Genomic DNA, 27,677 nt, shown 5'->3' with positions numbered 1-27,677 from the left:
CTAACCAAACTCATTTTGCTGTTGCAAGTTTTCTTCAGGTTCTTCAATTACAGGAATTAATGTTGTACACTCAGTAGGCAAAGATATTGAAGTCCCTGAAACAGGAAGATCTAGAGCTTGACGAGTTGATTCAGAAGCAATATTATTACGTAAATTTGATACAATATCTGGGATAGGTTGATCAGTAGCACCCCCAAAAGATTCTTTCATTTGCACTAATGATTCACGCACACTAATCGTCTAATGTAGTATAAGTGAAAAAACATTGATATTTTTGTAGAGAATTACAATCATAACAGAATAGTTTTCTATGATGCCTACCATATGGCGGTGAAATAGAAGTAAATTACTAGTCAGTCACAACGTAGAACTTCGTACATCGGTTCGAGTTGCCATACCACATTAGCACAGAGATGCAACTGTCGATTCAAATCCCATAGTGGTAGAGGTAGTAAGAGTATAGCCCCCAAATGCCCTGGTATGGCCGAGAGTGGGAAGAGTCCGCTCTCCCTCTCGAAATACTCTCACATGGCCATGCGTAATATAGCCTCAGCTAGGGAAGTCCTAATCACTACCTTCACGTGGCAGAGGTGTTGTTTACGAAATTGAGAGGACGAAAAGCGAATGTCCAGTGCTTTAAACGGGTTGGTAGACACGGAAATTCCGCCTAGGAGAGTTGGAAAACCCTGATTCCAAACCAATGGTGAACGTGGGCTGCAGTATCCACACAGAACAAATGGCGTATGAACCAATTGTTGGTCACCGGCTGCCATGGGAATACATCGCCTCACGATGCTCCACTGCCTTGTGGATCAGACCTTTAGGTCGAAGGCTCGGGGTGTGACCCCCTAAGAAAACCACCAGCTTCAGTTTGGGCACCGGGACAGTATCCCAGCCATAACACAAATCTCATTTGATTTGTGCGGGGCATATGTATCTAATGCTTCCTTGTACCAATATTTATGTGTATAAATAAATAAATAATAAGTAAGAGTATAAGCACTAAACCGAAAGATTAGGGTTTGAAGATGTTATTGAAGGAGTATAATCCAATGAAGTAAATTTGGAAAGAGAAAAAGGATGGGTACATGAAGAATTCAGATTAGAATTTGGTAGAACACAAAGAGTGGATGCACCTTCGCCATTGCAAACGATTTTGAGCCATGTCATTCAAGGTCTCTAACCATTGGTTGCTATCATCTCGCGAATCCCAACCAGGTAGTCTATACCTACCAAAATGGCTCAGTCAACTTGTCAGTGAATTCACGGATTTGTACCGTGTTTTGGTCTGGCCCCTCCTAGCTTTCTTCCAACCTACTCGTACACCATTGCACGTCAGGGCAGTCGGTGGTTGAGCATACGTAACACGTGTCCTAGCCATCTCAACTGATGAAGTTTCACTACTTCATCACTAAAGGTCAAACTTAAAAACTGGTCATATTATCTCTACTAAGATGATATAAAATTTTAACAGAGAAAAAAAGTGTATCTTCAGACAGCACTATATATATATATATATATATATATATATATATATATATATATATATATGAAGAGGCATCCGTTTTCGTATAATCATTTGAGTGCCTATAACATTAATGAACTTGTGTTATAGGGACTTAAAAGATTAAAGATAAAGTAAAGGCCCATTCATAACTTTGGTATAAAATAATTAATCCGCTAAATGTAAAATTTCAAATGAATCAGGATTATAAAATCAGAATGGCAGTCGAACTCTCGAGTGAATGAAAAAAATCCGTCTGATTTATGAAGTGAATCCATGAGAATCTTTTATGCATACAAATTTAAGAAAACAGACGGCTAAAGAGCCTAACTTCAAAGAACTTTCACATGTGTTCCAAACAATGTTAACACAAATGAGAAGGGTATTAGTACGGAAAAACAATATATTTCCAAGGTAAGACTGGTGTATTCCCAAATTATGTAAAGCAATGTCAATAAAGCCATTTATCGGACAGATTACGTAAAAAATGTTACGTGGACAAACTAATACATCGAAACAATAAGATATGATCAATTGTGGAAGGAAAGTTCTGAGTATTATTACTTGATACGAATCAGCCTATATGAATACTTTAGCTCATAACAAGAACAAAAAAAATTAGTACCACAGTATGACTGGCTAGATTTAATGAATTTCGTTGAGAAGTACCCTACTGCTAGTCTCACTACAATACAGTGAATACGGGATGATCTACAAATAAAGACAAGCGATTTCGACAAATTAGATTTTAATCTATACGGCACAAAATGACATAGATTGTCAAAGAAAAACACAGCCTCATTATGTCATTACCATTATGTTTTTATAGGGGTCAATGAGATTAAACAATTTTTATGTGTGAATTGAATTTGTTCAAATACAAATGTATTACCAATGAGACCAATCCTCATGAAATGATATTAAAGGAAGGTGTTATATTACCCAAACTAGATGAGTTTACATGATGCAAACCATGTAACAAAAATGGTATGAGTGAGTTTTCTGTGAAGATTTTAAGTAATTTTCATATATACTTGAAATCATAAGTCAATTGAAGCTAGACCACCATGGGAAACCTGGAAGCACTGGACGGTCGTTTCGTCCTGTTGTGGGACTCCTCAGCAGTGCGCATCCACGATCCCGTCTCACGAGACTCGAACCCAGGACCTGGCTCCATGAGGTATTTCCTGGAGTTCTAGTGAGAAGCAGTAACCAGTGGAGTTTAACCAGGTCTGTTGGGAGATATCAACTCACTGAAGACATTGGTGAATGGTTACTCAATTTCGTGGATAGGTTGAAGTTAGACATTAACACCGTTGGATGCAGACTCAGTGGTTTATCGGTCAAGTGCTCCGGTGCGAGACTGGTAGGTCCTGTGTTCGAATCTCGCGAGACGGGATCGTGGATGCGCACTGCTGAGGAGTCCCACAATAGGACGAAACGACCATCCAGTGCTTCCAGGTTTACCTTGGTGGTCTAACTTTAATTGATTCATGATTTCAAGTATATATAAAAATGATATGAATCATTTTGTTTAATCTCACCTGATTATGAGTTACATCAATGATATTGCTAGTTCCAAAAAGAGAATCAGATCCAACTAAAGTAGAATGATCTCCAGCAAGTCTTTGAATTTCTACTGAAGATTCATTTTCTTCTGTAATAGCATTCATTTTTATGGATGATGATTTAGCAGGACGTTTAGTTTGGATTATATCATTATTTACTGACATATCATTAAATTTTCTTTTTTGTAAAGATTTTTCACATAAACGCCGATGATAACACCAAAGCTAGATAAAAAAATACACATAAATTCATTAGATAAAGCTTATATGATCCTAAAAATAATCTAGTGATGTCAGTCAGTCAGCTACAACGTAGGACCAGGCATATTTATACGTCGGTCCAACTTACCATACCTCGTCAGCACAACAAGATGAATATCAAATTCCTAGAAGTAGTTAATTTAGTGGTGGTAGTATATAAAATATAGGTTGTATATAAGGATGTGATGTGATCAATTCTAATGTCAGTATTACATGAACTGATAAACTATGCTTTAAATTGGCTCAGCACTGTTTGTACGGACAAAAACCCACTTAGTTAGTTACTGAGAATGCTACATCCAATACAACAGTTTAAGGATTATTCTTTTTCTCACAAGAGCATAAGTGTAGAAAATAAGCAACAACAACAACACTGAGCTGATCAAACATGTTTTTATTCTAATAGTTGTTTTTCAGTTTTACTTAGAGTAACATCAACTGAAACCGCGGTGTTGAACATTAAACTCTACTAGTTTGGTTAATTTTGCGTTCTTAATCAACTCATTTAACAGGAAAACATTTGCAGGAAACTATGTACGGATACATTTTGTTTTAAAACAGTATTAGATTTTATGGTTATATACAACAAGAAGACGAACAAATTTGTTAATTGGATAATTATCCTAAATATTTGTCGGTATAAGAATAAAGATTTGATGACGAATGCTATACCTAGTGATCAGAGGAAAGGCTGAGATCATTAGAACAATAAAACGCAACATCTGAAAATTGCAAAATTAATAGTTAATTGATCCGCTCATTCGGCCAGAACAAAACATGGCACAAATCCATGAAGTCACTGACAATTGGACTGAGCCATGTTGGTAGATGTAGACTACCTAGTTGGGATTCCAGAGATGATAGCAATCGATGGTTAGAGACCTTGAATGACATGGCTCAAAATCGTTTACAATGGCGAAGGCGCATCCACTCTTCATGTTCTCCCAAATTCTAATAATCTGAATTCTTCATGTCCCTATCCTTTTTTGCTCTTCAAATTTACTTCATTGGATTATACTCCTTCAATAATATCTTCAAACCCTAATCTTTCACATAATGCTTATACTCATACTATTTCTACCACTATGGGATTTGAATCGACAACTGCATCTCTGAGTTAATGTGGTATGGCAACTCGAACTTATGTACGTACGTACGAAGTTCTACGTCGTGATTGACTCAGTCAGTCAGCTACAACGTAGGACCAGGCACATATATGCATCGGTCCAAGTTGCCATAACTCGTTAGCACAACAAGATGAACACCGGACTGACTGACTCTTTCGGTAAATCTAAACGAAACTGTCAGAGCTTACGAAAACACTGAATATATTAATTAAAGTTAGGCTACTAAATATCTCTCTTAATTCAATTATATCTATAATCAATAAAACGTCATTTCAAAGTCAAGATTAACTCTGCTTCTATGAAAAACACCGTTTTACTGGAATGAAAATGTATCAGATAGGAAAATTCTCTTTGTTACAAGTACAAATGCAAATAAATGACGTACTTCACAAAGTCTTAAACTAAGAGCAGTTTCCAGATTACCAGGAACAGAGAATAATCGTGAAATACTCCGAGACAATAGATACTGTGTTTGACTGCGAGGAGTCGATTCAGCCAGATAAACGTCTCGTGTAACCATAGTTTCCTCGCCATGTAACATGTTCCATCGTAATTCTGATCCTGTTAATCGAGTGATTTCATCAATGATGAGTTTGTTAGAACGCTTTTTTATACGACGACGATGAGTATCCTCCTCAGATTCGACAGGATGTAACGAAATCGGACATACGTTTTGCTCAGAAGTACTACTCAAGGTTCTAGTCATAGAAGAAATACCAAAATCATAGGTATATGAGTACAAATCTACACTACTAATATATTTTACGTAATTTGAATATGCATTCCAAAGAAATCAATTGAGCAATTAAAGAAAATTGAAAAGAAACGAATAGAAGTTTTGTTACATCCAAAATAAGTTGATATTGATAATTAGACAACATTTTCATAGTTGAAATCATGAGTCAATTGAAGCTAGACCACCATGGAAAACCTGGAAGACATTAACACCGTTGGATGCCGGCTGGCTCAGTGGTCTAGAGGTTAAGAGCTCTGGCGCGAGACTGGTAGGTCCTGGGTTCGAAACTTGCAAGTGCGGGATCATCGATGCGCACTGCTAAGGAGTCCCATAATAGGACGAAACGGCCATCTAGTGCTTTCAGGTTCTTCATGGTGGTCTACCTTCAATTGACTCATGATTTCAACTATGAAAATACTAAATTCTCCACAAAACCCCTTCTGATCTATAATTAGACAATAGTTTTAATAGGTTTCAAAATATTACGTCGTGCTTAAGTGCAAGAAAATGGGTTGGTTTGTAGTGATAACCATTTTGAAAACAAGATAAGAAGACGCTGATTTCCATGGATGAACACTTTAAAATAATACCAATTTTATGACGTGTTGTAATCACAATAACTCCTATGGTTGTATTGAAAGAGCTTCAGTTTTATTATTCATGATAACAAAATGTGGTTATTCAAAATTTTTTTAGCGCAGTTTAATTCCCGAAATTCTAACCTTATTATGGTGGACACTATTAAGCTCAACGAATTTGTACACGATCTGGAACATAAGCTTTCTGGTATTTTCTGGAGCAATTTGGCTTCCTCTTTTGACAAATCCATCTTTGTGATCCATGGATTTGCATTTTCTACAACGATGTTGTTTATACAGATAGGTTCGTATATATAATGCCATTTACTACAGTGTCAGCAGGGAGCAAGAGGATTGGTTTTCGTACATTGAACTGAACTCGAATGAGATGGGCTAGGAATACCAGGCAACGTTGGCATCGAGATCGTAATGAAATTCGACGATACTGCTTGTGACGTCTAACTGAATTACGATCCCGATGTCAATGCTACTTTGACATGTAGTTCCGGCGCTATGAGGACTTATTTAAATTTGATTTTACCAACGAAGATGATGCTTGGGAAGTTCGGTTGCTATTTCGGAAATTGGGTCCGAGTGAGTTGGATAGGTACTGTAATTCAATTTTGCCTCTGAACCCACGTGATCGCTCATTCTTGAACACCATCCAGTTATTGAGCTAACAGTTTGGAGATTGTTATTGTTCAACAATATTGTCCTCATTGTTCAACATAAGTTACCGATATTTGAAGCTGGTTATGAACGAAGATACTGATTTTCTTACATCTGTCCGTTAAAAAACATCGTTGTAGAAAATGCAAATCCATAGGTCACAAAGATGGATTTTGTCAAAAGAGGAAGCGAAATCACTCCAGAAATACCAAAAAGCCTGTGTTCCAGATCGTGTACAGACTTATTGAACCTATTAGCATCCTGTCAGAAAATTTTCTTACCCTTTAATATTAATGGGCAACCGTCTAGATTGCCAATTGACGCTATATCAGACATAAATATTCCCTCACGAAAATTTTGTATCAAAATCGGCAGCCCACGCACGGTGCCGACAATAAAAAAACCTTGCACTGCATGTGGTAATCATCCACGTTTGTTGGGACAACTAGATTTATAAAGTGTCTTTCCGTGATTCGACGTTCACTGGGGTATGTTATATAACGCCAGCTGTTCTAAATTTACTTGGTTTAGATTGGTCCGACCAGCTGCATTTAGGTGACGTGGCGTTAAGTACCGTATGCCATTCGGTAAGACAACTTCGTGAGCCTGAAGCATTTACGATGAAGTTTTCGACCATTTTCCAGACTGTTGGGTTGGTCCTCTAATATGAAAGTAACCCTTCGGTTGAAGCCTGTGGCTAAATATGTTTTCTACCCAGAGACAAGTGTCATAAGCAGAATGATCAAAAGTTGGTGAAGAACTCAATGGCTTTCAACTACGAGGAGTTATTATGCCTGCTTCTTATTCTGCTTGAGCAGTGTCTATTGTGGTTATCAGGAAGGCGAATGACACAAGAAGAATATGTGCAGATTTCTCAACAGGCCTTAACGTAGATCTAGAACAGCATCATTACCCGCTACCAGTTTCTTTTCTTAAAAAGTCACACTCGGAGCCTTTGACCTAAAGATCTGATCCATAAGGCAGTGGGGCAACGTTAGAAGATGCAGTGCCATAATTCACACGCCATTTTTCCCTCAGGATACTGGGGCCCATGTGCACCATTGGTTCGGAATCAGGGTTTTAAAACTACCCTAGGTGGACTCTCCGTGTTGACCAAACTGGTTAAAGTGCCGGACATTCGCTTTTCGTCTTCTCGACTTGGTAAACAACACCCTAGCTTAAAAAAATGCTTTAAGTTTTCTTTATATATTTTTCCTCTTACATAGTCATGACATGGTATTAATTTTAGACACATTCCTTTTCGAAGTATTTTTGTAGCAAATTAATGTAGCTTGAAAAAAGATAAATTATAAAGTGAGTAACTAACCTTTCTTCTTTCTGAGGTAATATCTGAGTCATTTCGGTTTCTGTTAAAAAATCTGTAGTCAATTCAACTTGTTCTAATACAACATTCAATTGTTTGATGTTTACCAATTGAGTAGAATTATTGATTATTTCGGTGCTGAAATGTGCAGAAGGCTGAAATAAAAAAAAATCATATTAGTATTGTGAAAAAAACTACCATCACTTCCCTTGTTAAATACAATACACAAACTGAAAAATTGATCTAAATATTAACCAAATAATATGCATAACGTAGTTTGTAATTGATATGTTTGAGCTAATTCAATTTTCTCAGTAAACGAACGAAGGTCAATGACACAGTAGGCTAATCTAATCCGTTGTCCCAGGCCCCGCTAACTAGAGGAAGAAATCCAAGGCGAAATAGGGGAATATAAATTCCGTAAGCAGCCGAGTACAAGCAAATCATAAGGGGAAAGACTCAAACGTATATATATACAGTGATAAATTGTCCATAGGCAGCATTACAAAATAGCACACTCAAAGATACAACGGACCAATAGCATTTAGGATATTTTACAAGTGGGAAATACGACGAAATACGGTGAAAAGAGCGCCTTTGGCGCGAAAACAAGGGAATTCAAATTTTCAAAATGAAATTACAAAATTAAGCTATTTACCAAGTAAGGATTTGACATCCCCATCAGTAATTCACAATTATAAGAAAAATCATTGTGACTTATCCTGTGTTTGATCATTGATGTATCCAACACAAAGACATAACATGGAAACTATATCATGATATTTTCACAAAGACATTGAAAACACACAGAAGCCCATTTAATATATAAGGCAGAATCAACAAACGGACTAAAGTCAGTCAGTCAGCTACAACGTAGAACCAGGCACACATATGCATCGGTCCAACTTTCCATACCGCATTAGCACAACAAGATGAACGCCCAATTCATAGAATTTGTTAATTTAGTGGTGGTAATATATAAAAGAAAGACTTTATATAAGGATATAGTACAGGAAAAAGATAGATATGAAGCAATTTAAATCTCAAGGTTTAAGGGAAGATAAAGAAATGGACTAAAAATACCTTGCAGTGAAATTATTTAAGAATAATGATTGTAAATGTATGAGGAATACCATTCGTTAGTTAGTTAGACAAGATGGAAATCTGTTCTTCACATAGCCTAATCCCATACCAGACAAAATCGATCGTCAAGACCGAAGGTGGCAGGGCATATATATGGAAAGTTTTTGATGAGTTAGCTCCGCACTTTTCAAGGTATTAATGCCTGAGACGGAAATCCGTGGGGTAAGTTGTGACGTTTTTTAACCGCTTACATCCGTTGTGAGAAGGCAACACCACTCAAGATGTTGGTTGTCTGAGAGAAGCATCTAACTACTGTCACATTCCTCTACAGTCAGAAGTACAAATTCATCCTCGTACCTTAAGTTAGTGCTTTGGGTTTAAACGTTTTCCAGTTGATCTATCTGAAATGGTAGGGCATAAAGAAACGAGTGTTCCAGTCAATACAGCTTGGCTGAGTTATTACGATAGACAAGCCCGACCACCAGGTAAAGTTAGCAGCTATTCTAGGGGATGTAGCTTATTACATGAACTTCAGAAAAATTTCATTGTATAGACTAGCATACATATTATTGTATATGTAAATCAAATGATCAGTAGGTAAAAATAACTAGAATTATTATTTGATCCGTAACTTACTATTACTACACTATCCACATTAGTTGAAATTCTGAAAATGTAAAAACATAAATGAATAAATATGCAAATTCAAGTGCAATACATTAATATTTATAGTGAAAAGAGAACTGCAATACGCTCACATAGTTGTGATAACCACAGACAGATTAGTTAAACCAATATAGAGTCTAAAATACCAGCCCCAATAACTATCAGGCTCATAATAAAGACTGATGAAATACAAACACAAGGAAATCAAGCTGGCTTCAGACCTGGTCGCGGCTCCATCGACTAAATATTCACCATTTGTCAAATTTGGGAACCCAGACATGTTTGTCGGCGTCCGATAACGGTAGTCTTTCTTAACTTAAAAGCTGCATTTGACTTTATAGACCGAGAGGTTCTATGGCGGTGTCTATCATTGAAAGGCATACATCGGAAGCACATAAACCTTATGAAGGTTTTTTACTCAAGCCAGAGCTTACGGTAAGCTATCATCTGATTTCTCAACCTCAAGTGGTGTCCGGCAAGACTGTCCACTACTTCCACTTTTGTTTCATTTCACCATGAACCTACTGCTGGAAACAATGTTCACATCATCTGAATTTTCAGGAATTGATCTCCTACTGTGGTGTGGGTTACTTATATTCACACAAGTAGTTTATAACGGTGGTCGGGCATTGAATGTATTTCAGCAGAAGATCGATAAGGAAAGAACGGAAACGAAACGCAATTGGTATGAAAAGGCATGAACAATAATAATCTGAGACTATGGACTGATATTTGCAGAAGGAATCGTCAAGATTGAGACAACTAATTGGTAGTTTGCAAATCAATTGTTTACTGTATGGTTGTCAGATTTTACTGAGATAGTCGGTAATTTTCGTGTCACATACATTCGATTGTCCCCACCCGTGATCTTGTTCACTACACTACCAAGAGGTCCATATGTCTTAGAATGCGCAAATAAGATAGTGCTGTTTGGTGAAGACTGATAAATTCCAGAGTCTTTTGGTAACACTAAGTAACAATGCCAGGATGTTTGAAATGCATTTCTCCCCCTCTAAATGCAAGTTGTTGCTTCAGGACTGGTCTGCGTCAACATCTGAACTAAGGATAGGAAATAAAATAGTCGAACACATCGACAGCTCCACTTATAATGGAAGTCCGATCATCCCTAATGAGTTGGTATCTGACAAAATCTCTGCACATATTTAAAAAGTTCGTTTGGCTTTTGCCAACTTATGTCACCTATGGTGAAGGTGAGATATTTGTCTATCAATTAAAGTACAAGTATACTGAGCAGCAGTTCATTTTGTTTAATTTCACCACTGCGAAACTTGGCCATTAAGAGTAGAAGATACTCGTAAGTGAGATTAAAACTACTTTATACCTACCTTTCTACGAACTAATTCTTTCTTCCTTATGTGCAATCTTTTCTATATATCACAAGGGGGGTTTCTATATATTACTACCACTGAATTTGATGTTCATGTTGTTGTGCTGATGAGGTATGGCAATCTGGACAGATGCATATATGTGCCTGGTCCTATGTTGTAGCTGACTGACGTCACCTATGCAAACAACTATCAGTGGACAAGTTTACTTCCAATTACATCCAAACTAATGGCTTTTATCCAACTTGTCAGACTCCTAGAAACCCGTGACAGATTGACTAGTGAGGAATAGGCTGATTTTTGTCCTTGTTGGCGGATGTATTGACTACTTCTTCACCATCCGCTAACTGTTGGAATATCGACATACTTATTCCACACCAACAATCTCTGTTTTTCTTGGCACCGGGACAGCCTTTGATTTATTGAGTGGGACTATACTGTCGAAATGTCTGTTGAAGAAGATTGTGCCTGAGAATTTTTCAACATTTTGAAGGCTCTGTAAACGAACACAGGAGACTTTAATCCATTCGAGCAGTGGAGTTAAGCAGAATTGCTCAATATCAATATTCTTTCTTAATCAGTCAAAAGTTTGTGTATATGGGTAGTTGTGTGAGTGCTGATGGTGGCATGAGTGATGAGATCAAATTTCATATGTGAACGCTAGAGCTTCCTATACCAAACATCAAGATGCTAATCCGCATGTACAAGGTTGAGTCCACAATGCGTCAGTTAGAGAAATCTCGCTGCTTTTTTGTGAGACTCCATCTCTTCGAGTTGACGACGTTACTCAACTCTGTGTTTGACTATCGTTTACTCCGAATGACTGCTGACACTCAATGACAACCCCATATTAGTAATCCTAAAATTCGGCAACGCACGTCAGTTTTTAGCGACGATAACTGAATTAGTGTCACCAATTCTAGACATCAGCTTTAGTGGTTTGAACATGTCACAAACACTTTCGGGGCGACTCCCATATTGTGTACTGTTTGTTGACTCTGGGGTTGGGTGGAAAAAGTGAAAGTAGTCAGTTTATGACATAGGGACGTAGCATGAAAGAGAGCTATATACAGTCGACAGCTGTTGATTTATTACAAATCCCAGGTTGAGCTCCTGAATCCGGTCTCACTAGGTGGCTTGAGACGCAATCAGACATGATTTGGAATAGAATTCGTTAACTTGCTTTATAAAAGTGAGAGGAATTTCTTTAGTGGAAATAATTTTTAATGACCTTGTTGTTAGTCAAATCATAAGTTTCGTTATACAGCATTTTTGTTCATCTACGTTTGAGTCTTTCTTTTCGACTGCTCACCGTTTATCCACTTTTTTTGTTCATAATTTCTCCTCTGTATTTAAGTGGAGCATTCTTTTTTCGGCGCTACGTTGTACCAGGTCTCATGTGTTCAAATGAATCGACCAAATCCAGCACACTACCTCGAACCTCAGCATCATTTACTCCAACGTTTTGACCATACACAAAATACACTATAGAATTAGACTACTAAACTAGATCACGATCAAAGATTGAAATAAAACAACAGCCAACAAAGAGTGAAGTCCAATTGAAAAACATGAGTTAATTAATATTTCAAATATAACGATAGTCTACATATTTCTAATTAGGGTAGGGCAAATGTCTTTGCTCAATAACCAATCAGACCTCACAGTAAATGAACAAAAATGCTGTCCCCATTTGAAGATACAGTGAATGTGAGTCGTAGTCGACTCACGTCTACAAATTTACTCCTCAGGGAATTTCAAGAACACGGGTACTATTTCACACACTAACATTCCCAATCCTTAAACAAGTTGATTCATACAATAGTTTTCATTACACTAGCATTCAAGCAGATACAAGACTTTCATAAAAAGAAAACTTACGCATTGACTGAGTCCATAGGTATATCAGACGACTGTGAAACTGTGCATACATCAGCGCTTCCTTGAGCAAGCGTTTCCACATTAGTCAAATCCTTTGAGCTTGAAAAAATAAATTGGAAGGAAGTAAGTGAATCCCAACATAATAAAAAAAGTGAGATGATAATCTCTCAGATACTTTGCGATGTGTCATAGAAGCTGAGATACACTAAACCCAATGCAGTAGTGCTGCATATCAATTATTGTATCTCAACACTATACATGCACTTCGGATCATCATAGAGTTGAAAACAATAGTAAATCACAACATAAGTCTATAAACTGCATTAAGATGGGCTTTAGATAAATTTTATACAGTACTATATTTTGTCACTGAAAATTTAAGATGATATCAACTTATTCATTTAAACACATAAACATTGATGCAAGGAAGGATCAAATAGATAAGCGCCACATAAATTACTCGATTTGTGTGAGGGCTGGGATACTGTTCAGGTGCACAAACCAGGTGATTTTCTTAGGAAGCTATACCCGTAGCTTTTGACCTAAAAGTCTAATCCATAGGGCAGTGAAGCAACGTTAGGAGATGAAGTCCACGGTAGCCGGTGAGCAACAATTAGTTTATACGCCATCAGGATACTGGAGCCCATGTGAACCATTGGTTTGGAATCAGGATTTTCCGACTTCCCTGTTTACACATGCTTAATTTGGGTGGAGTTTTTTTCCACTGAACTTAGAAAACAAAACTTTAATTAAATCATCCACCTGAGCAACAAATCTTCACTACACATGTTTAAACTATGCAATCATGACAATCCTTAGTTCACAGTTGCCTGTGATAACAAATTCAGATTATCTGTGATTGCCATGAGTGTAAGACTGTTTTTCCCTACACACACTGCAAGTTGAACTGAAGGTCCTACATTCGACCCTTGATGGGGTGGTGAATGTGCATTGCTAAGAAGTCCTATACTCAGATAAAAGAGCTGTTTGGTGCATTCTAGTTTCCGATCACTACGTAATTAAGATCAGTCAGTGATGTAAACTATGAAAATTCAACCATCACCGCAACACCCATCCTTATGCTAAGAATATAAATTTTGCATTTGATTATATCAAATGCGATGTGAATTAGTTTCAACCTTACCATCGTCATAAACCTTATCATTCAAAAAGTAACGGTTTTTACTCAGGAACAATGAGGTAAAAGTGTTAGGAAATTAGGTTTGGAAACAAACGCTTTACCTTAAAATAATCAAAGATGATGACAATGGCTATTGAGATAGTCGTTATCTTTACGGAAAATAATACTGACAAGATAGAACTAAGATGAGGAAATTACAGTTATCGGTACAGTGATTAGCACAATCGGTTTTCAGCTAGCGAATTACATCTTCAAATTTATTTCACCTGCGTACGTTTGACCAGATAGCCGATTAACTTTGTTAAGTTCAGTGCAAACGTCTAGCTCGTTACCAAATATGAAAAATTTATCGAATACATTCGAACGTAATAAGTGTTATTAAGTAAAATATTTCGATCGAAACTTACGGGTTCACTGTTTCTGTAGATACGGGAACAAACTGATTTGATACGGAATCGAATATTACATTGTTTCCTTGTATTGTTGTTATGGGCCTTGAAAAAAAATGTTTTAGAAAGCAAATGACATAGATTCAAACGTATTGGTAGTACACTACATAAAAAACGCAATTCCCAGTTAAATCATTTTCGTTGTCGCAGAAATCGAGACTGTGTTTACAAATTAATTGTCACTTTACACACCTCACATAATATCCGAATGATCGAATAAGAATAGATTTTATGGACAAACCAACACTCCACAACTATATATACGGGATACTATTACGTCCCGAACGGTTCTATTTAAATAATACATTTGCCCAGTAATACTTGTCATTATGCTGGTGCCATTCTGGACTGATATCGCGTTTGAATCAAAAGAATGTCTTATTTAATTGCTTATTTAAACACAAACATTGGTACAAAGGGGCACCAAAATATATATGGGCCATAAAAAGTGAGGGGTGTGATACTTCCTGGTTGCCCAAACAGAAGCAGGTGGTTTTCTAGAAAGGCCCTTCTAGAATCAATGAACAAGAAGTCTAATCCGCAAAACAGTGGAGCAACGTTGAAAGATGCGGTTCTATGGTAGCCGGTGCCCAATAATAGATTATTATAGCATTCGTTATGGATCTTTATAGACTGATGGTGAGGGTAAGTATTACGCATGCCCAACCACCGATTACCACGACGAGCAATACTGACTATTCCTGTAGGCGGTTGGAAGAAGGTTAAGAGAGGCCAAACCAAAACGCGGCATCAGTCCTTCAAGTCAACAATTTCTAATCAGAGCCATGTTGACAGATCCAGACTAATTAGTTGGGGTCCATGTGACTATCATAACCAATGATTAGAGACTTTGGTTGACATAACTCAGAATCGATCATAATGGTGTACATGTATACACTCTTTGTCTTTCCTTAAACAGTGAGATTAAAATCACTTTTACCTTTATTTCTATGAATTAATTCTTTCTCCCTGTATTATATCCTTATACACAATCTTTCTTTTATATATTACTACCATTGAAGTAACTACTTCAATGGGTTTGGTGTTGATCTTGTTGTGCTGATGAGGTATGACAATCTGGACCGATACATATATATGCCTGATCCTACGTTGTAGCTAACTGACTGATAATGCAAAAAGGAGAAGATTATAGGGAAATGATCGTTTATGAAGCCACTAATTCCCTAACTTAGGTAAGAAAAACCAAAATGTACTACAAATAAAATTTATGCTTTTCTATAGTATATTAGGTTCAATGGCCCCCAAATGCCCTGGTACGGTCGAGAGTGGGAAGAGTCCGCTCTCCCTCTCCAAATGCTCTCACATAGACACGCGAATATATAGCCTCTGCCAGGGAAGTCCTACTCACTGCCTTCTCGCACCACAGGTGTTGTTCACGAAATTGAGAGGACGGAAAGCGAATGTCCGGCGCTTCAACCGGGTTGGTGGACACTGAAAGTCCACCTAGGGGAGTTGGAAAACCCTGATTCTAAACCAATGGTGCACATGGGCTCCAGTATCCTGAAGGAACAAATGGCGTATGAACCAAGCGTTGGTCACCGACTACCATGGGAATGCATCTCCTTAAGATGCTCCACTGCCTTGTGAACTAGACCTTCAGGTCAAGGCTCGGGGTGTGGCCCCCTAAGAAAACCACCTGCCTCAGTCTGGGCACCTGGGCAGTATCACAGCCCTCACACAAATCAAATGAGATTTGTGAGGTGAATATTTATCTGGTGCTTGCTTGTACCAATATTTATGTGTTTAAATAAATAAATAATAAATAGTGCAATATAGGTAAGTAGAGAAGGTGGTTCGTTTTATAACCATGAATCATTTGATGGATAATAAACATACTAAACATGCACATCACATACACAGGTAGTTTTATACTAGGATTTTTGTCACGAATTGAATTTGATCAAGCTCAACGAAATTAGACTGCTAATTTAACAAGAAACAAAATTAGGACAAGTGAACCCGGAAAATGTATTCAGTGAAATGAAAACAAACCTTTGAGTTTTATCTGAATAACATGATCTCTCTACTACAGAGTATTCGGTAACTTCAGCTTTATTTTCGTACACCAAATGTTTAGAAATGTATCTCTTTTCATTTGGAATCTCAATGGGAATTAAATCTACTGGTTGAGTGGTATGATCACCACGGTTTGTCGACTCAAAGATAAACTCCGGCAACAAATCTTCTTCAAAAGAAAAACGAGCACCAGTTGTCTATAATAGGATAGAAGACATGTAAAAGTAGTCACAAATACTTGTTTCGACATGGGTACTGATAAGCTTAAATAGGGTCGGTATCCTTAAAAATAACATGTAGTAAGTATGTGAAGTTTGAATATCTTGAGTAGAACACGTAACAAAGCTACCTCATCAATGAATGTCCATACATAATTCGCTTATATAAACCAAAATATGATTGTCATATTTACATGGATCCAATCTTTTGTTTTTTCTGACATTCCTTCGGTAATTTCGTTTTTTAATAAATTATCATTTTGAACTGAGACATGTTACTGATCATTTAGTTTGCTGGATTTCCAGGTTGTTCTAATCAGACTTACACAACAGAGATACAGCTTTAGATGGTACAAATGTCAACTGCTGGGTCAGGCATGGTATGGATCTAGTCAGTGAAGCAATATTTAGGATAGATGTTTCTTAGCCGTTACTCTGTCTTTGTTGTCACGAATCATAAGGGTAATGAAAATCTAACGAAAAGATGAAGGTAGGGAGACATACATTTCATAAAAAGTCAGTAATATGAATCGTAACTCCTTAGAGTATCCTTTCTCTCTTCCCAAATTTATTTCACTGTATTATACTCCTTTAATAACATCTTCAACACTTAATCTTTCACATAATGCTTATACTATTACTACTTCTACCATTATGGGATTTGAATCGACAACTGCATCTCTGTGCTAATGTGGTATGGCAGCTCGAACAGATGTACGTACGTACGAAGTTTTACGCTGTGACTGACTGACTGAGAGTAATAGAAATAAAGGTGACTCGAGTAATTATGCACCAGACATTGATTCAAATGTTAACTTTAACTGCCATGGCTAACGTAAGTCATTAAGCCTTCTGTTTATGCCAAACTGAACATTTAGTGTTTATTGCATCAAAAGTATATTTAGCCAACTTGGATTATTTCGGTTTGAGATTCTCTTCAAATTCGTCTTGAGGTATGCTAGTTTTGACTAGTTTTTGTGCCTCCTGGGATCTTGTGTATTTTTGTCGTTTTTTTTTAATCGGACAGTTTATACAATTCTATTGTCTGAGGTTATTAATCACTGAGCAAATGTTTTGTAAGTTTTTTAATAACGGTTTGCTATTTTCATACGTGTGGACAGCCCAATAGTTTCTTGTTGAGGAAGAGATGTAGTGTGGTGGATGTAACAAATGGTTTCGTAGATGTGCACTTGTCTAAAATACACTGAGTATAAAGGATTTTCGAACACTAACTCCTATCGGCTTTGTACAGACACACTTAGAAAAGACCGAGGCATTCATTTGTAGCATTTTGCCAAGCGTTTCTACAGTAGTTCAGATAAAAAAGATTGATAAAACTTAGCAAGAGGGTTGAAGTAAATAATGAACCTTGACTGTGCAGACTCTTGAAGGTGATCCTCGGGTCGGTGGTATAAACCCGTCCTTTGGTTAGTAAACGGATATCTCGTCGACGCAATAAATGATGCAAGGTGCGACATTTCTATGAAGGATAGGTTAAAAAGGCGGGTCTAGCTGAACTAGAAACCTGTTGGCGAAATGATGAAAACCTTTATACGGTGGTTTCAAGTAAATTGAGCATTGGGCAGCAAGCTAATGAAAAATATATTTGGGGGGGGGCTATATCAATGAGTAGACGTCTCTTGACTTAATATAAGCCACGTTTCATTTACTCTGAAGAAGTCAATCAATCAGCAACAACGTAGAACTTCGTACGTAAGCATCAGTCGAAGTTGTCAAACTACATTAGTACGGAGATACAATTGTCGATTCAAACCCAACAGTAGTGGAGGTAGTAAGGGTATAAGCAGTAATCAGAAAATTAGCATTTGAAGATGTTATTCAAGGAGTATAATCTAGTGAAATAAATTTGGAAAGAGTTAAAAGGGAGACATGAAGAATTCAGAAGATTAAAATTTGAAAGAACACAAAGAGTGGGTGCACCTTCGACGTTACAAATGAGTTTGAGCCATGTCATTCAAGGTCTCTAACCATCGGTTGCTATCGTCTCGCGAATATCAACCAGATAGTCTACATCTACCCACATGGCTCAGTCAACTTGTCAGTGAATTCATGGATTTGTGCCATGTTTTGGTCTGGTCGCCACTAGCTTTCTTCCAACCTACTCCTATACCATGAAACATTGCACTTCGGTGCAGTCGGTGGTTGGGCATACGTGACACTTGTCCCAGCCATCTCAACTGATGAAGTTTTACTACTTCGTCAATCGATTTGCCATCCTTACCTAGTATCCGTTTCCTAACAATTGCATTACTTGCTCGGTGATCCCAGGATATACGAGCAATGTTTCGAAGACACCTGTGATCAAATACTAGTAGCCTACGAATATCCTCTGCTCTTATCGGCCATGTTTCACTGCCATAAAGTAGGATGGGACGAACTGCTGAGCAGTAAACCCGTCCTTTGGTTGATAGGCGGATATCTCGCCTACGCCATAAATGACGCAAGTTGGCGAAAGCTAGACGAGCCTTCTGTATCCGTGTTGAGATTTCGTCGCACACCAGACCACAAGAGCTAACGGAACTCCAAAGATAAGTGAAGCGGTCGACACGCACAACTGCTTTACTCCATATCATTAATTCATCTGTCGACGCAACATTTTGCATTTCGAAGGGGAGAATCGCATCCCAAACATACTTGCATTGTTGCTTATGGTGGTCAGGAGACTGCATTTTGTCAGTCTTTACCAAATAGAACTATGTCATCGGCATATTCTAAGTCAACAAGTGAATCTCCAGGTAAAAGTCCAACTCCTGGAAATGTAGATAAGGAAAGTTATCTCTAAAATTATGTCAACGACAAGGCTAAACAAGAATGGAGAAGGTGGACGGCCCTGACGAACACCACTTGAGGTAATCAATTTTGATGACAATTCGCCGTTAGCTCTAACGACCAGTTGTGTTCGAGTAGAGAGCCTGTATAGGGTTAATGCACTCTTTCGGTACTCCTTTCTGTGACAAAGATTGCCATAGAACCTCACAACCAGCGAAGTCAAATGCCGCCTTGAGGTCAAGAACTACTATTATTGTGGGACCTCTGAGTGTGTGTATAAGTTCTAGGATTTGAAGTAGTGTGAATATTTGGTCTGTACAGATACGTCCAGGTCGGAAACCAACTTGTTTTTCTCTAGTCTGCTTTACACGAGTTTTAGTTAGATGTCGAGGTATTATTGAAGCTAATATTTTAGACACTATTAGTCAAACTGATTCCTCTGTAATTGTCACAAGAGGACTTTCGTCCTTTCTTATAGACTGGCACAATCAGTGATTGAGATCAGCCACATGAGATTACGTCTAGTGCTTAGATTCTACCTAAGACCTCAGATAATCTTACTGCTAATATTGGACAGAAGACAGTGAGTTGGACTTTCCTAGCAGTATCTGTATATGCGCGGACATGTGAGGGCATTTTGAGGGGGAAGGCTGGCTTTTTCCACTCTCAGTCGTACCATGGCATTTGAGGGCTACAAGTACCTGTTGATGTATTTAAGGCGAATAAGGTTTTTACAGTACTACGAACCGCAATGGTCAATATAGGTTGCTTGACCTCTTATCCTTAATACTGGAAATTGACTTCGAAACAAGGATTCGAAATGTAAGCATTCTATGGGCCTGAATATTTAAATGAGACGTTCTAACATGAACAAAAACAAATATGGTGGGGATTATGAACAGCATACCTCGACCGAAGGGTCCTCCACTAAAGTTATGTCTTCATTTCGCGCTTGATACAGAGTTTGTGTGTCCATGAAATCCAGACAAGGTTCATTGATACTAGGCCAAAACAAATCAGGCAACTGAAGATTCCCAAAATCATTTGCTTCGTTGTACAAATCCCACAGAGGTACTTCAGGATCATCAATTGGTACGCTAGTTTTACGCTTTGTACGAGATATAGTACTGTACACATAAAACAATGAGCTCGTTAAAAATTTAGAACAAAATTTTGTGTAAAACAAACGAACTAACAAACATGAACAAAGATTTTACCAAATGGGTAGGTCAATGGACCGGCTTGTAGTTGCAGAAGCTTTCTGACTAAGCTCTTGCAAGTCACCTAGTGTTTATAAACAAATCGGAATATTTAATCAGCACGAAAAAGAACAGAAAAAGGTATCTAGTATGTCTAACTTACGTAGCATAACAACAGTCTTTTCTCTATAGATGATACAGATACCGAACGTCAACTGGGATGCCAAGTACAATGAGAGTCGAATTTGTGTCTCTCCTAGAATATATGAAGTTATTTCATTGCTAGCAAAAATAAAAGATGAGACTAGACATACCAAGCAGTAACAATATTGACAGAATTTAGTTCCTTTCTTGAAAGCTGTTTTCTTACCCTGGTAGCTGCCAGCCTTTAAAAAGTCAGTGATGTAAGAAATCAAACCATATAATCCCGAATTTCCCTCGATGAGCTGAAAGCAAATCGATGCTATAAAACATCTAAGATATATGTGACGTTCAACCTTTGGCAAGTATGTGTTTAGTCTGCAGGTTTATCAAGCGCGGAAATGTCTATGCGAATCTGAAACAGAGATGGATAAGCGTACTCATTAGGTGACGACTCCATAGACACAACATACATTCATGCTTAATGATGATATCATGACAAAAAAATTCCAGTCCTGACTTTTTTCTAAAGCTTACTCGTGTAATTCGTACCAGGGATTCTGTCTCAAGAAACAACCAGATTTCCCTAAGCTATCTCAACCGACCAGTAAGAATAGAGGAGATAACGGAAAGACCGGAAAAGTCTCCTTTTTGTCTGGTATGGTAAATATTGCAACATATACTTCTGTTGTCACTGTAGGTTTGAAATGCTACCAAGTTATTTTCTTCCCATCTTAACACACACCGAATTCTCCATTCCTTGTATTTGTACACGCACAACCTTATGCTTCGCTATGCATTGATTGCTTTGTCTGCTTCATTTAAGACTCATGTGGGAAGACGGATAAAGGGTCTACAGCTCCATGCAAAAGAATGTCATTTGAAGGCGTTTTAGCGAATGGACATAATAAACTAAACGTCTTAATTCGTAACACCATTCGTATTCGTTAGAAAAACCTACTCAGTTATTTTTTGCTGAATCTGCCATGTAAATTAGATAATACTTTAACGCGTTATCCATATATTCTGCTTCTAACTCCTTAATGATCCTTCCAATAAACTTCCCTGTGTTTACCTTTACTTTTTCTTCTCCATTTAAAAAAACACGATCGGGTAATGAAAGCTTCATAAGAGAATGACAGAAATAATAATACGGTGACTTAGTAAGGACATTAAATGCACTGACATATAGTTGGTAGACCGATTGATAGCAGTCGGCAGTACAGTGCAATTAAAACAATTCAACACTTACAACCAGAAGTGAGGCACGGCAAAAACGCTCCCTCAAGGTCGCCAGCCAGATATATTTTTGAAATTGAAGGACGCGGTTCGAGTACAAAAAGAGAAACTTATTACAATATAGTTTTATTCGTTGTTTTGTAGGTTCAGATCGCATAGGGCTTGTTCCTCTTCTTCGACTGCGTTTACTGTTTGTTGCCTTGCGATAAGAAAAACAAACTCAGGAAGTAGGGTTACTGAAACTAGGAATCATCTTTTTAATTTACAGGAGGTTGTTTAGTTGAAGCTTAGAGGCTAAAATACTTCACTCTATTTTTTCAGTTTCACTAGCCAGCCTTGCTGGGTTCGTCACAGACACTTGAGGCATGACACCAAAGTTATAGGGACATCTAAATATGCACATAAAATAACGTTAACGCTTTTCGTTAGAAAAGTTCAAATGCTTTAGGAACCTCACAGTTCTTCCGAAGGAATTTTTTATAGATCAGCTTTCTAGTATCGGCGTAGTTTCATCTTGGTTACTGACTATCGGATATTGCACCTCAGTCGTTGGAACTTTGTCGTCAGGTCGCTGAGTCAGAAAACCGATGAAGAAGAGGTTGCCTTCCAAGTAAGCTGCATATGTTATTTTTAGTGTCCTTCTTATCAGCAGTATAACTTCAGTGCATCCAGAGTCAGAGTTCACTCAATGAAAAAATTTGAGAAACAGGAGTTGAAATGTAATAGTCCACTTTGTGATATGATTTAATCTGTGAGTGAAGCCTTCGACTAACCCATTAGCTTGTAGTTGGTCGGCGATCCTTTTAAAATTTGTGACCCTCGGGATTGTGGTAAAACGACGGAAAAATCTGGATTCAAACTGGAGTGCAAGGTTTGTAATAATAAATAAAGGCAGCCGAAGTCTGATAACCATTGTTCAAAAAGGGTGGTGGCCACTCTCTTAGTGAAAATATCATTGACAGGTATCGTTTATGGCTATCGTATGGGATGGTTTATACGCGTCAAGAGATAAAAGTAAATATTTTAATACGTCAAGGGTCTTGCCAAATGGAGATGAACATGGGAGAAGTGGGTATTAGAAGTCGCGAATGATCCTAGAAGACATTTACTACGTCTTATCATCTTAAGTTTCTAGCAACTTACATAGCAGCATACCTACTCTTACACGTCTTCGTTCATATCAGGTCAGAAAAATCCTTTTGTTATGAGCTCAAAGGTTGCTCAAACATCTGGGTAAGGTGTGTCCAACGTATTGAATGTATTCCGCCAATGTTTCCGAAAGACTGAATGACCCCTACTTGTAGATATATCACAAAGTAATGTCTCTGTGATTATTAGTAGTATTCGAATTATAGCATGAACTAGCAATTCCAGAAACAACGCAGTTCCATGAAGAAGTATTAGACGAACACGAACTAATGTATTGTGCTTGGAATTCAAAATCAAGCAATCATCAATACAAAGGAATCGTTGGTTCATATAAACACCACAGTTTCCTTACCTATTTCCATCAGCTTGATTCGTAATTTCAGTGTTGTAAAAAAACTCGTGCTGAAGATCGTTGTTTTCCTCTTCAAGCTAAGGTAATGTTACTTTTCATCGACAAGAGTGAACCCAACAATAAAATATATGTTCGTAAGGTTATGGTATAGGTTCGCCATAAGTATTGCCAAGGTGATAGACCTAATTCTAAAACTGTAGATTTGTTATGGTGTGACAACCTATTTCATAAGATCTTACGTGGCAGTCCATCCTGACTCGTCGCAACGTAAAAATCAGCAATACAACTTCTAGTGCTTTTGAAGAAAATATTTAGGCTAAAGATAGAATAATATATTTAGTGTGAGTAAAGACAAGTTGTACATGTGACCATGTCTGCTAGGCTGAGCCCTATCATCCGATTGTATTGAGTGAATGTCCCCACGTTCTCCGCAGTTAACCTTCTCTATGTGTCAATTGTTGAATATAAATCTTTTCAGCTTCAAAAATCGTGTGGTTAGAGTTCACTGACACTCGAAGTTCAACGTCCATCCTTAAGATTCATTTAAGCAAACTAGTCATCACTCTGATTCTTTCTATTATTCTACAAATCATGAGAGTGCACAATTTATGTGAACATGACCAACCGTTCTTAAGTCCCTGCTATTGTTCAGCGAAGACAGCCGTTTAGGGACGTAATCTCTATCCATATTAATCAGATGATACGTTTAACTAGGTTGATTACCATAAGGACAGTCGTACTTTTCATAGTAGTTGTCAGGTCGTGGATGCTTGAGAAGAGGTAACAATAGGTCATAGTTACCACATTCATTCAACGATGATCGCCAGTTGGAAGCTAATCATTGCTATACGTTGAAGCGACGGCGTTCAAAAGGGAATGCGAATAGGTTGTGTAATCGCCGGAGAATTCCCAAGTCTATTATATGTTCTAATTCGTTTTTGACCAGTTTTAGTTTTTGGGAGCTAGTAGGCGCACTGTTGAAAACGCGTGTGATCCTGTAGCCGTCATATAATGTGAAATATTTCTGGTTTCGGTCGCGCCTTGTAAAGTCTGATGTACTCGTCGAGTGTTTGTTGAAGGTACTGATCGATTCTATACTTAGCCGTGACTAGGTATAACCTGCAACCAGAAAATGAAGTGCCATAAACACAATTTAGTATGCCGTCTACTAACCTCTGCCTGTTTGAAGTTGATGAGTAGATTGTGGTGTTTAAGCAGGTCATTACCAATGGCTGGTATGAGAAGGTTAGGAATGATGAAAATCCAGCAAACTGGTTTGCATTAACCACATTAAGGTATTATGGGACTTCTCAGCAGCGCGCATCCACGAACCCGCTCTCGCGAGATTCGAACCCAGGACCTACCAGTCTCGAGCCGAAGCCCTTAACCGATAGACCACCACCACATTAAGGTATACACACACTTTACCGATTGTAGAAGTCGTTCTTCCGTCTGCCGCCTGTAAGTCACAGGACTCATCCTCTGAAAGATCATTAGTACTTGTGAAAAAATGCTTTTTACTGCTCCAATGTCCACAACGTGGCGAACTTTCGTTATTACATCAGTGATGTAAAGCACACGGTTAAGACCTCTAGTTACGGTTGTGTTAATGCTTGCCGGCAGAGCAGTTTTCGAAATCTTTATCGTGGAGAACGATTTGGAGTTTGAGAAACGTCGGAGTTTTATGAATTTTCCAGAGTTTTTACAGGTAATGTGGTACTAACGCCGATTGCAGTTATCTGTTTTTCGCTGTGTAGAAGTTGATATTTTTTCGTAACTGAATTTTTCGAGTTTCGTAGCGTTTGTAGTTATTATGGATATTAAGATAACGAGTGTGACTATTAAAAAGACCCGCAATGTCACTTTGTGTCGTTTGAGTCTTTTGTTTGACAGTATGAACCTGGGTGCTGGTGGTTCTGGTGATCATCACGATCCATTTGGCAGATAAATCCAGTTAGTCTATAGCGTTATTTTCGGATAAAACCAGAATCCCTTGCGCCTGTTTCTGGTAAGCGCTTCTTAAGCAAGTTAGTTTTCTACGGTGAAGCTGAAATGTGAAAAGCTGTCGAAACAGGCCCTCTTCAAAGGTCCGTTAACCAATGACCTCTTGCATCCGTAATAAATGTTTTGCTACAAAGCCATGTCGCAGCTCAATGTTGTGGAAGAGTTGTTCTAATCTTTACTGGTCGGCTAGGTCTCCACTTTTCGGTGTTACATTTTTTTAAGTTTCATAAGGTACTGAAACATCATAAGCAAATATACTAGATGTGACGTACCTGTTCAAATCTCGTGGTAATGCCTTTACTGCCGAGAAAAATCGTGCAGGTGGGTCTATCACGCAGTGCTTTCGGTAGCTTGCTTCCGCATTGCAGAACCAGGCTTGCATGAGTTGAAAAGTGGGAGCATATTAGTCTTAGTTTTCAAATTTTTGGGTGCATGTTCTCATATGGTGATGAGAAAGTTTATATAAATATTCGGGGAAATTTGATGACAAAAATAATACCACTATATTTAAAAAATATGAACAGACTTAGAATTTACTGTTTGATGCACTAGATCACGTTGGGGCTCACCAACTCTACTTCGATTTCTGTTATATATGCTAATCTTGTTGAATACATTCTATATAATACAGAAGCCATAGTCGAACATACTCATGACCTTTAGTAGTTTACAGACACCTGCATCCGCATTTGAACTGTGGAATCTGTGGTATTTTGTGCTAGCTAGTAATTCTCTCGTACATTACTACTCATATAATTAAAATCTTGCTGAAAAACACTTTTATTGGTTTCTCGGTAAATTGATCAAAGATTTATCTTCAACCACTAGAGTACGCAGTGGATCGTACTAGAATTGAAAATGTTGAATTCATGAGTTGGTCTAAGCTAGGCCACCACTGAAAAACTGGAAGCAGTGGACGGCCGTTTCGTCATAGTGTGGGACTCCTCAGGAGTGTGCGGATGTCATGGTTTCGCGTCTCGCGTGAGTGGTAGTGAGTGCTCCCAGGTTTTCGACGATTGTTTAGATGTGATCGACCCATGAATCCAAGTTTTAAAATTGCCACAATCTCCACACACCCTCATTCTGTCCCGGAATTCTCTAACAAATAGATCAGATCCTATTCTGATACCTCGTTAATCAGTATCCTTAGAAAATGCAGATATGTCATCTAAAGACTCTGAGCTGTGTATAAGTAGGATATAATAGGCGGTATGAACAATACTACTATAAAATACGCCTTGTTAAGAGAAGGTATATAGACTTTTACGAGACATTCAGTGTTGGTAGATTTTTCCGGAAGTTATTTCACGTACTGACTAATAAAAGACCTCATAATTTAAAGAATGATGAAGTTTGTAAAAAACGACTGAGGGAAAGCGTGTAAATAATTTATCTAATGTATGATTTTCACAATTTGAGAAGTCACTGTTTAATTTTGCATTTTCAATAAATTGTTTATTTGCACCATAGTAGTATCACATGTAATATGTAAACTGTTAGATTCCTAGATCTATCCAATACCCACTCTGCTAGTCAGGACTACAGATATTGTACACAGTTTACATAACTAAATGTATTTTACTGAATTTAAAGTTGCGTGGTTAGGAATATGCAGAACAATTAGCAATTAATTTAAACATGATACCTCAAAAGAAACCAGAATTCAGAAATTCATGCACAACAACGGCTCTATAGTCATTCATCAACTGAAGCATGATACTACAGTTTAAACGTAATATATTTAATCCTTTACTTTACCAAGGTTCTTTAACTTTTCCTTGTCATTTTTGTTTTAGTCAAGCGTCTACTTAACCACCAGACATGAATTATTTTGCTTTTAACTTCTTTCACTATTTTTAAACTGTCATATAAATTCTGTTCACTGCTTAAATTCTTTGGTAAAGGTTTGATAACAGCAAATCTCTTATATTCTATCGAAGCTACTGAGCGAGAAAGATATATAGAAATATTTGTTTGGGTTTAATAAAAACAAAACCTTTTCTTTGCTAACTTCTCTTCATTTTGTTATCTGAAGTAATGGGTTGTTTTTTCATTGTATTTGATGAAAGGACTATTGTTGTTCATTCATGACAGTAATGGGAACATTTCTCCAATTCATTCTCATATTGGTTAAACTCAAAAGTGTCTGATTCTCTAATATTCTTCTTTAATCTATTAGTCTCAGAATATTTATTTATTTAAACACATGAATATT

At 37.7% G+C, this 27,677-nt stretch overlaps 1 protein-coding gene across 1 annotated transcript; it reads right to left on the bottom strand.

Moving 5' to 3' along the window:
• On the bottom strand, window positions 1–22,011 carry Smp_151750 (hypothetical protein; the record flags this gene model as incomplete). The annotated part of the gene is made up of 14 exons (XM_018791247.1): window positions 21,971–22,011; window positions 20,996–21,133; window positions 20,892–20,963; window positions 20,741–20,859; window positions 20,596–20,662; window positions 20,286–20,505; window positions 16,347–16,567; window positions 14,292–14,378; window positions 12,744–12,842; window positions 9,487–9,517; window positions 7,771–7,922; window positions 4,846–5,158; window positions 3,049–3,297; window positions 1–240 (listed from the first exon to the last, which is right to left on the bottom strand). Exons 2-14 carry the CDS (start codon window positions 21,049–21,051, stop codon window positions 1–3), a joined length of 1,926 nt encoding a protein of 641 aa, XP_018645582.1. The 5' UTR covers window positions 21,052–21,133; window positions 21,971–22,011.
• Between the last annotated feature and the right edge of the window lie 5,666 nt (window positions 22,012–27,677).

This window comes from Schistosoma mansoni, assembly GCF_000237925.1.
Source record: "Schistosoma mansoni, WGS project CABG00000000 data, chromosome 3 unplaced supercontig 0141, strain Puerto Rico, whole genome shotgun sequence".
Taxonomy (NCBI): Eukaryota; Metazoa; Platyhelminthes; class Trematoda; order Strigeidida; family Schistosomatidae; genus Schistosoma; species Schistosoma mansoni.
This window is presented reverse-complemented; position numbering and strand designations above follow the sequence as displayed.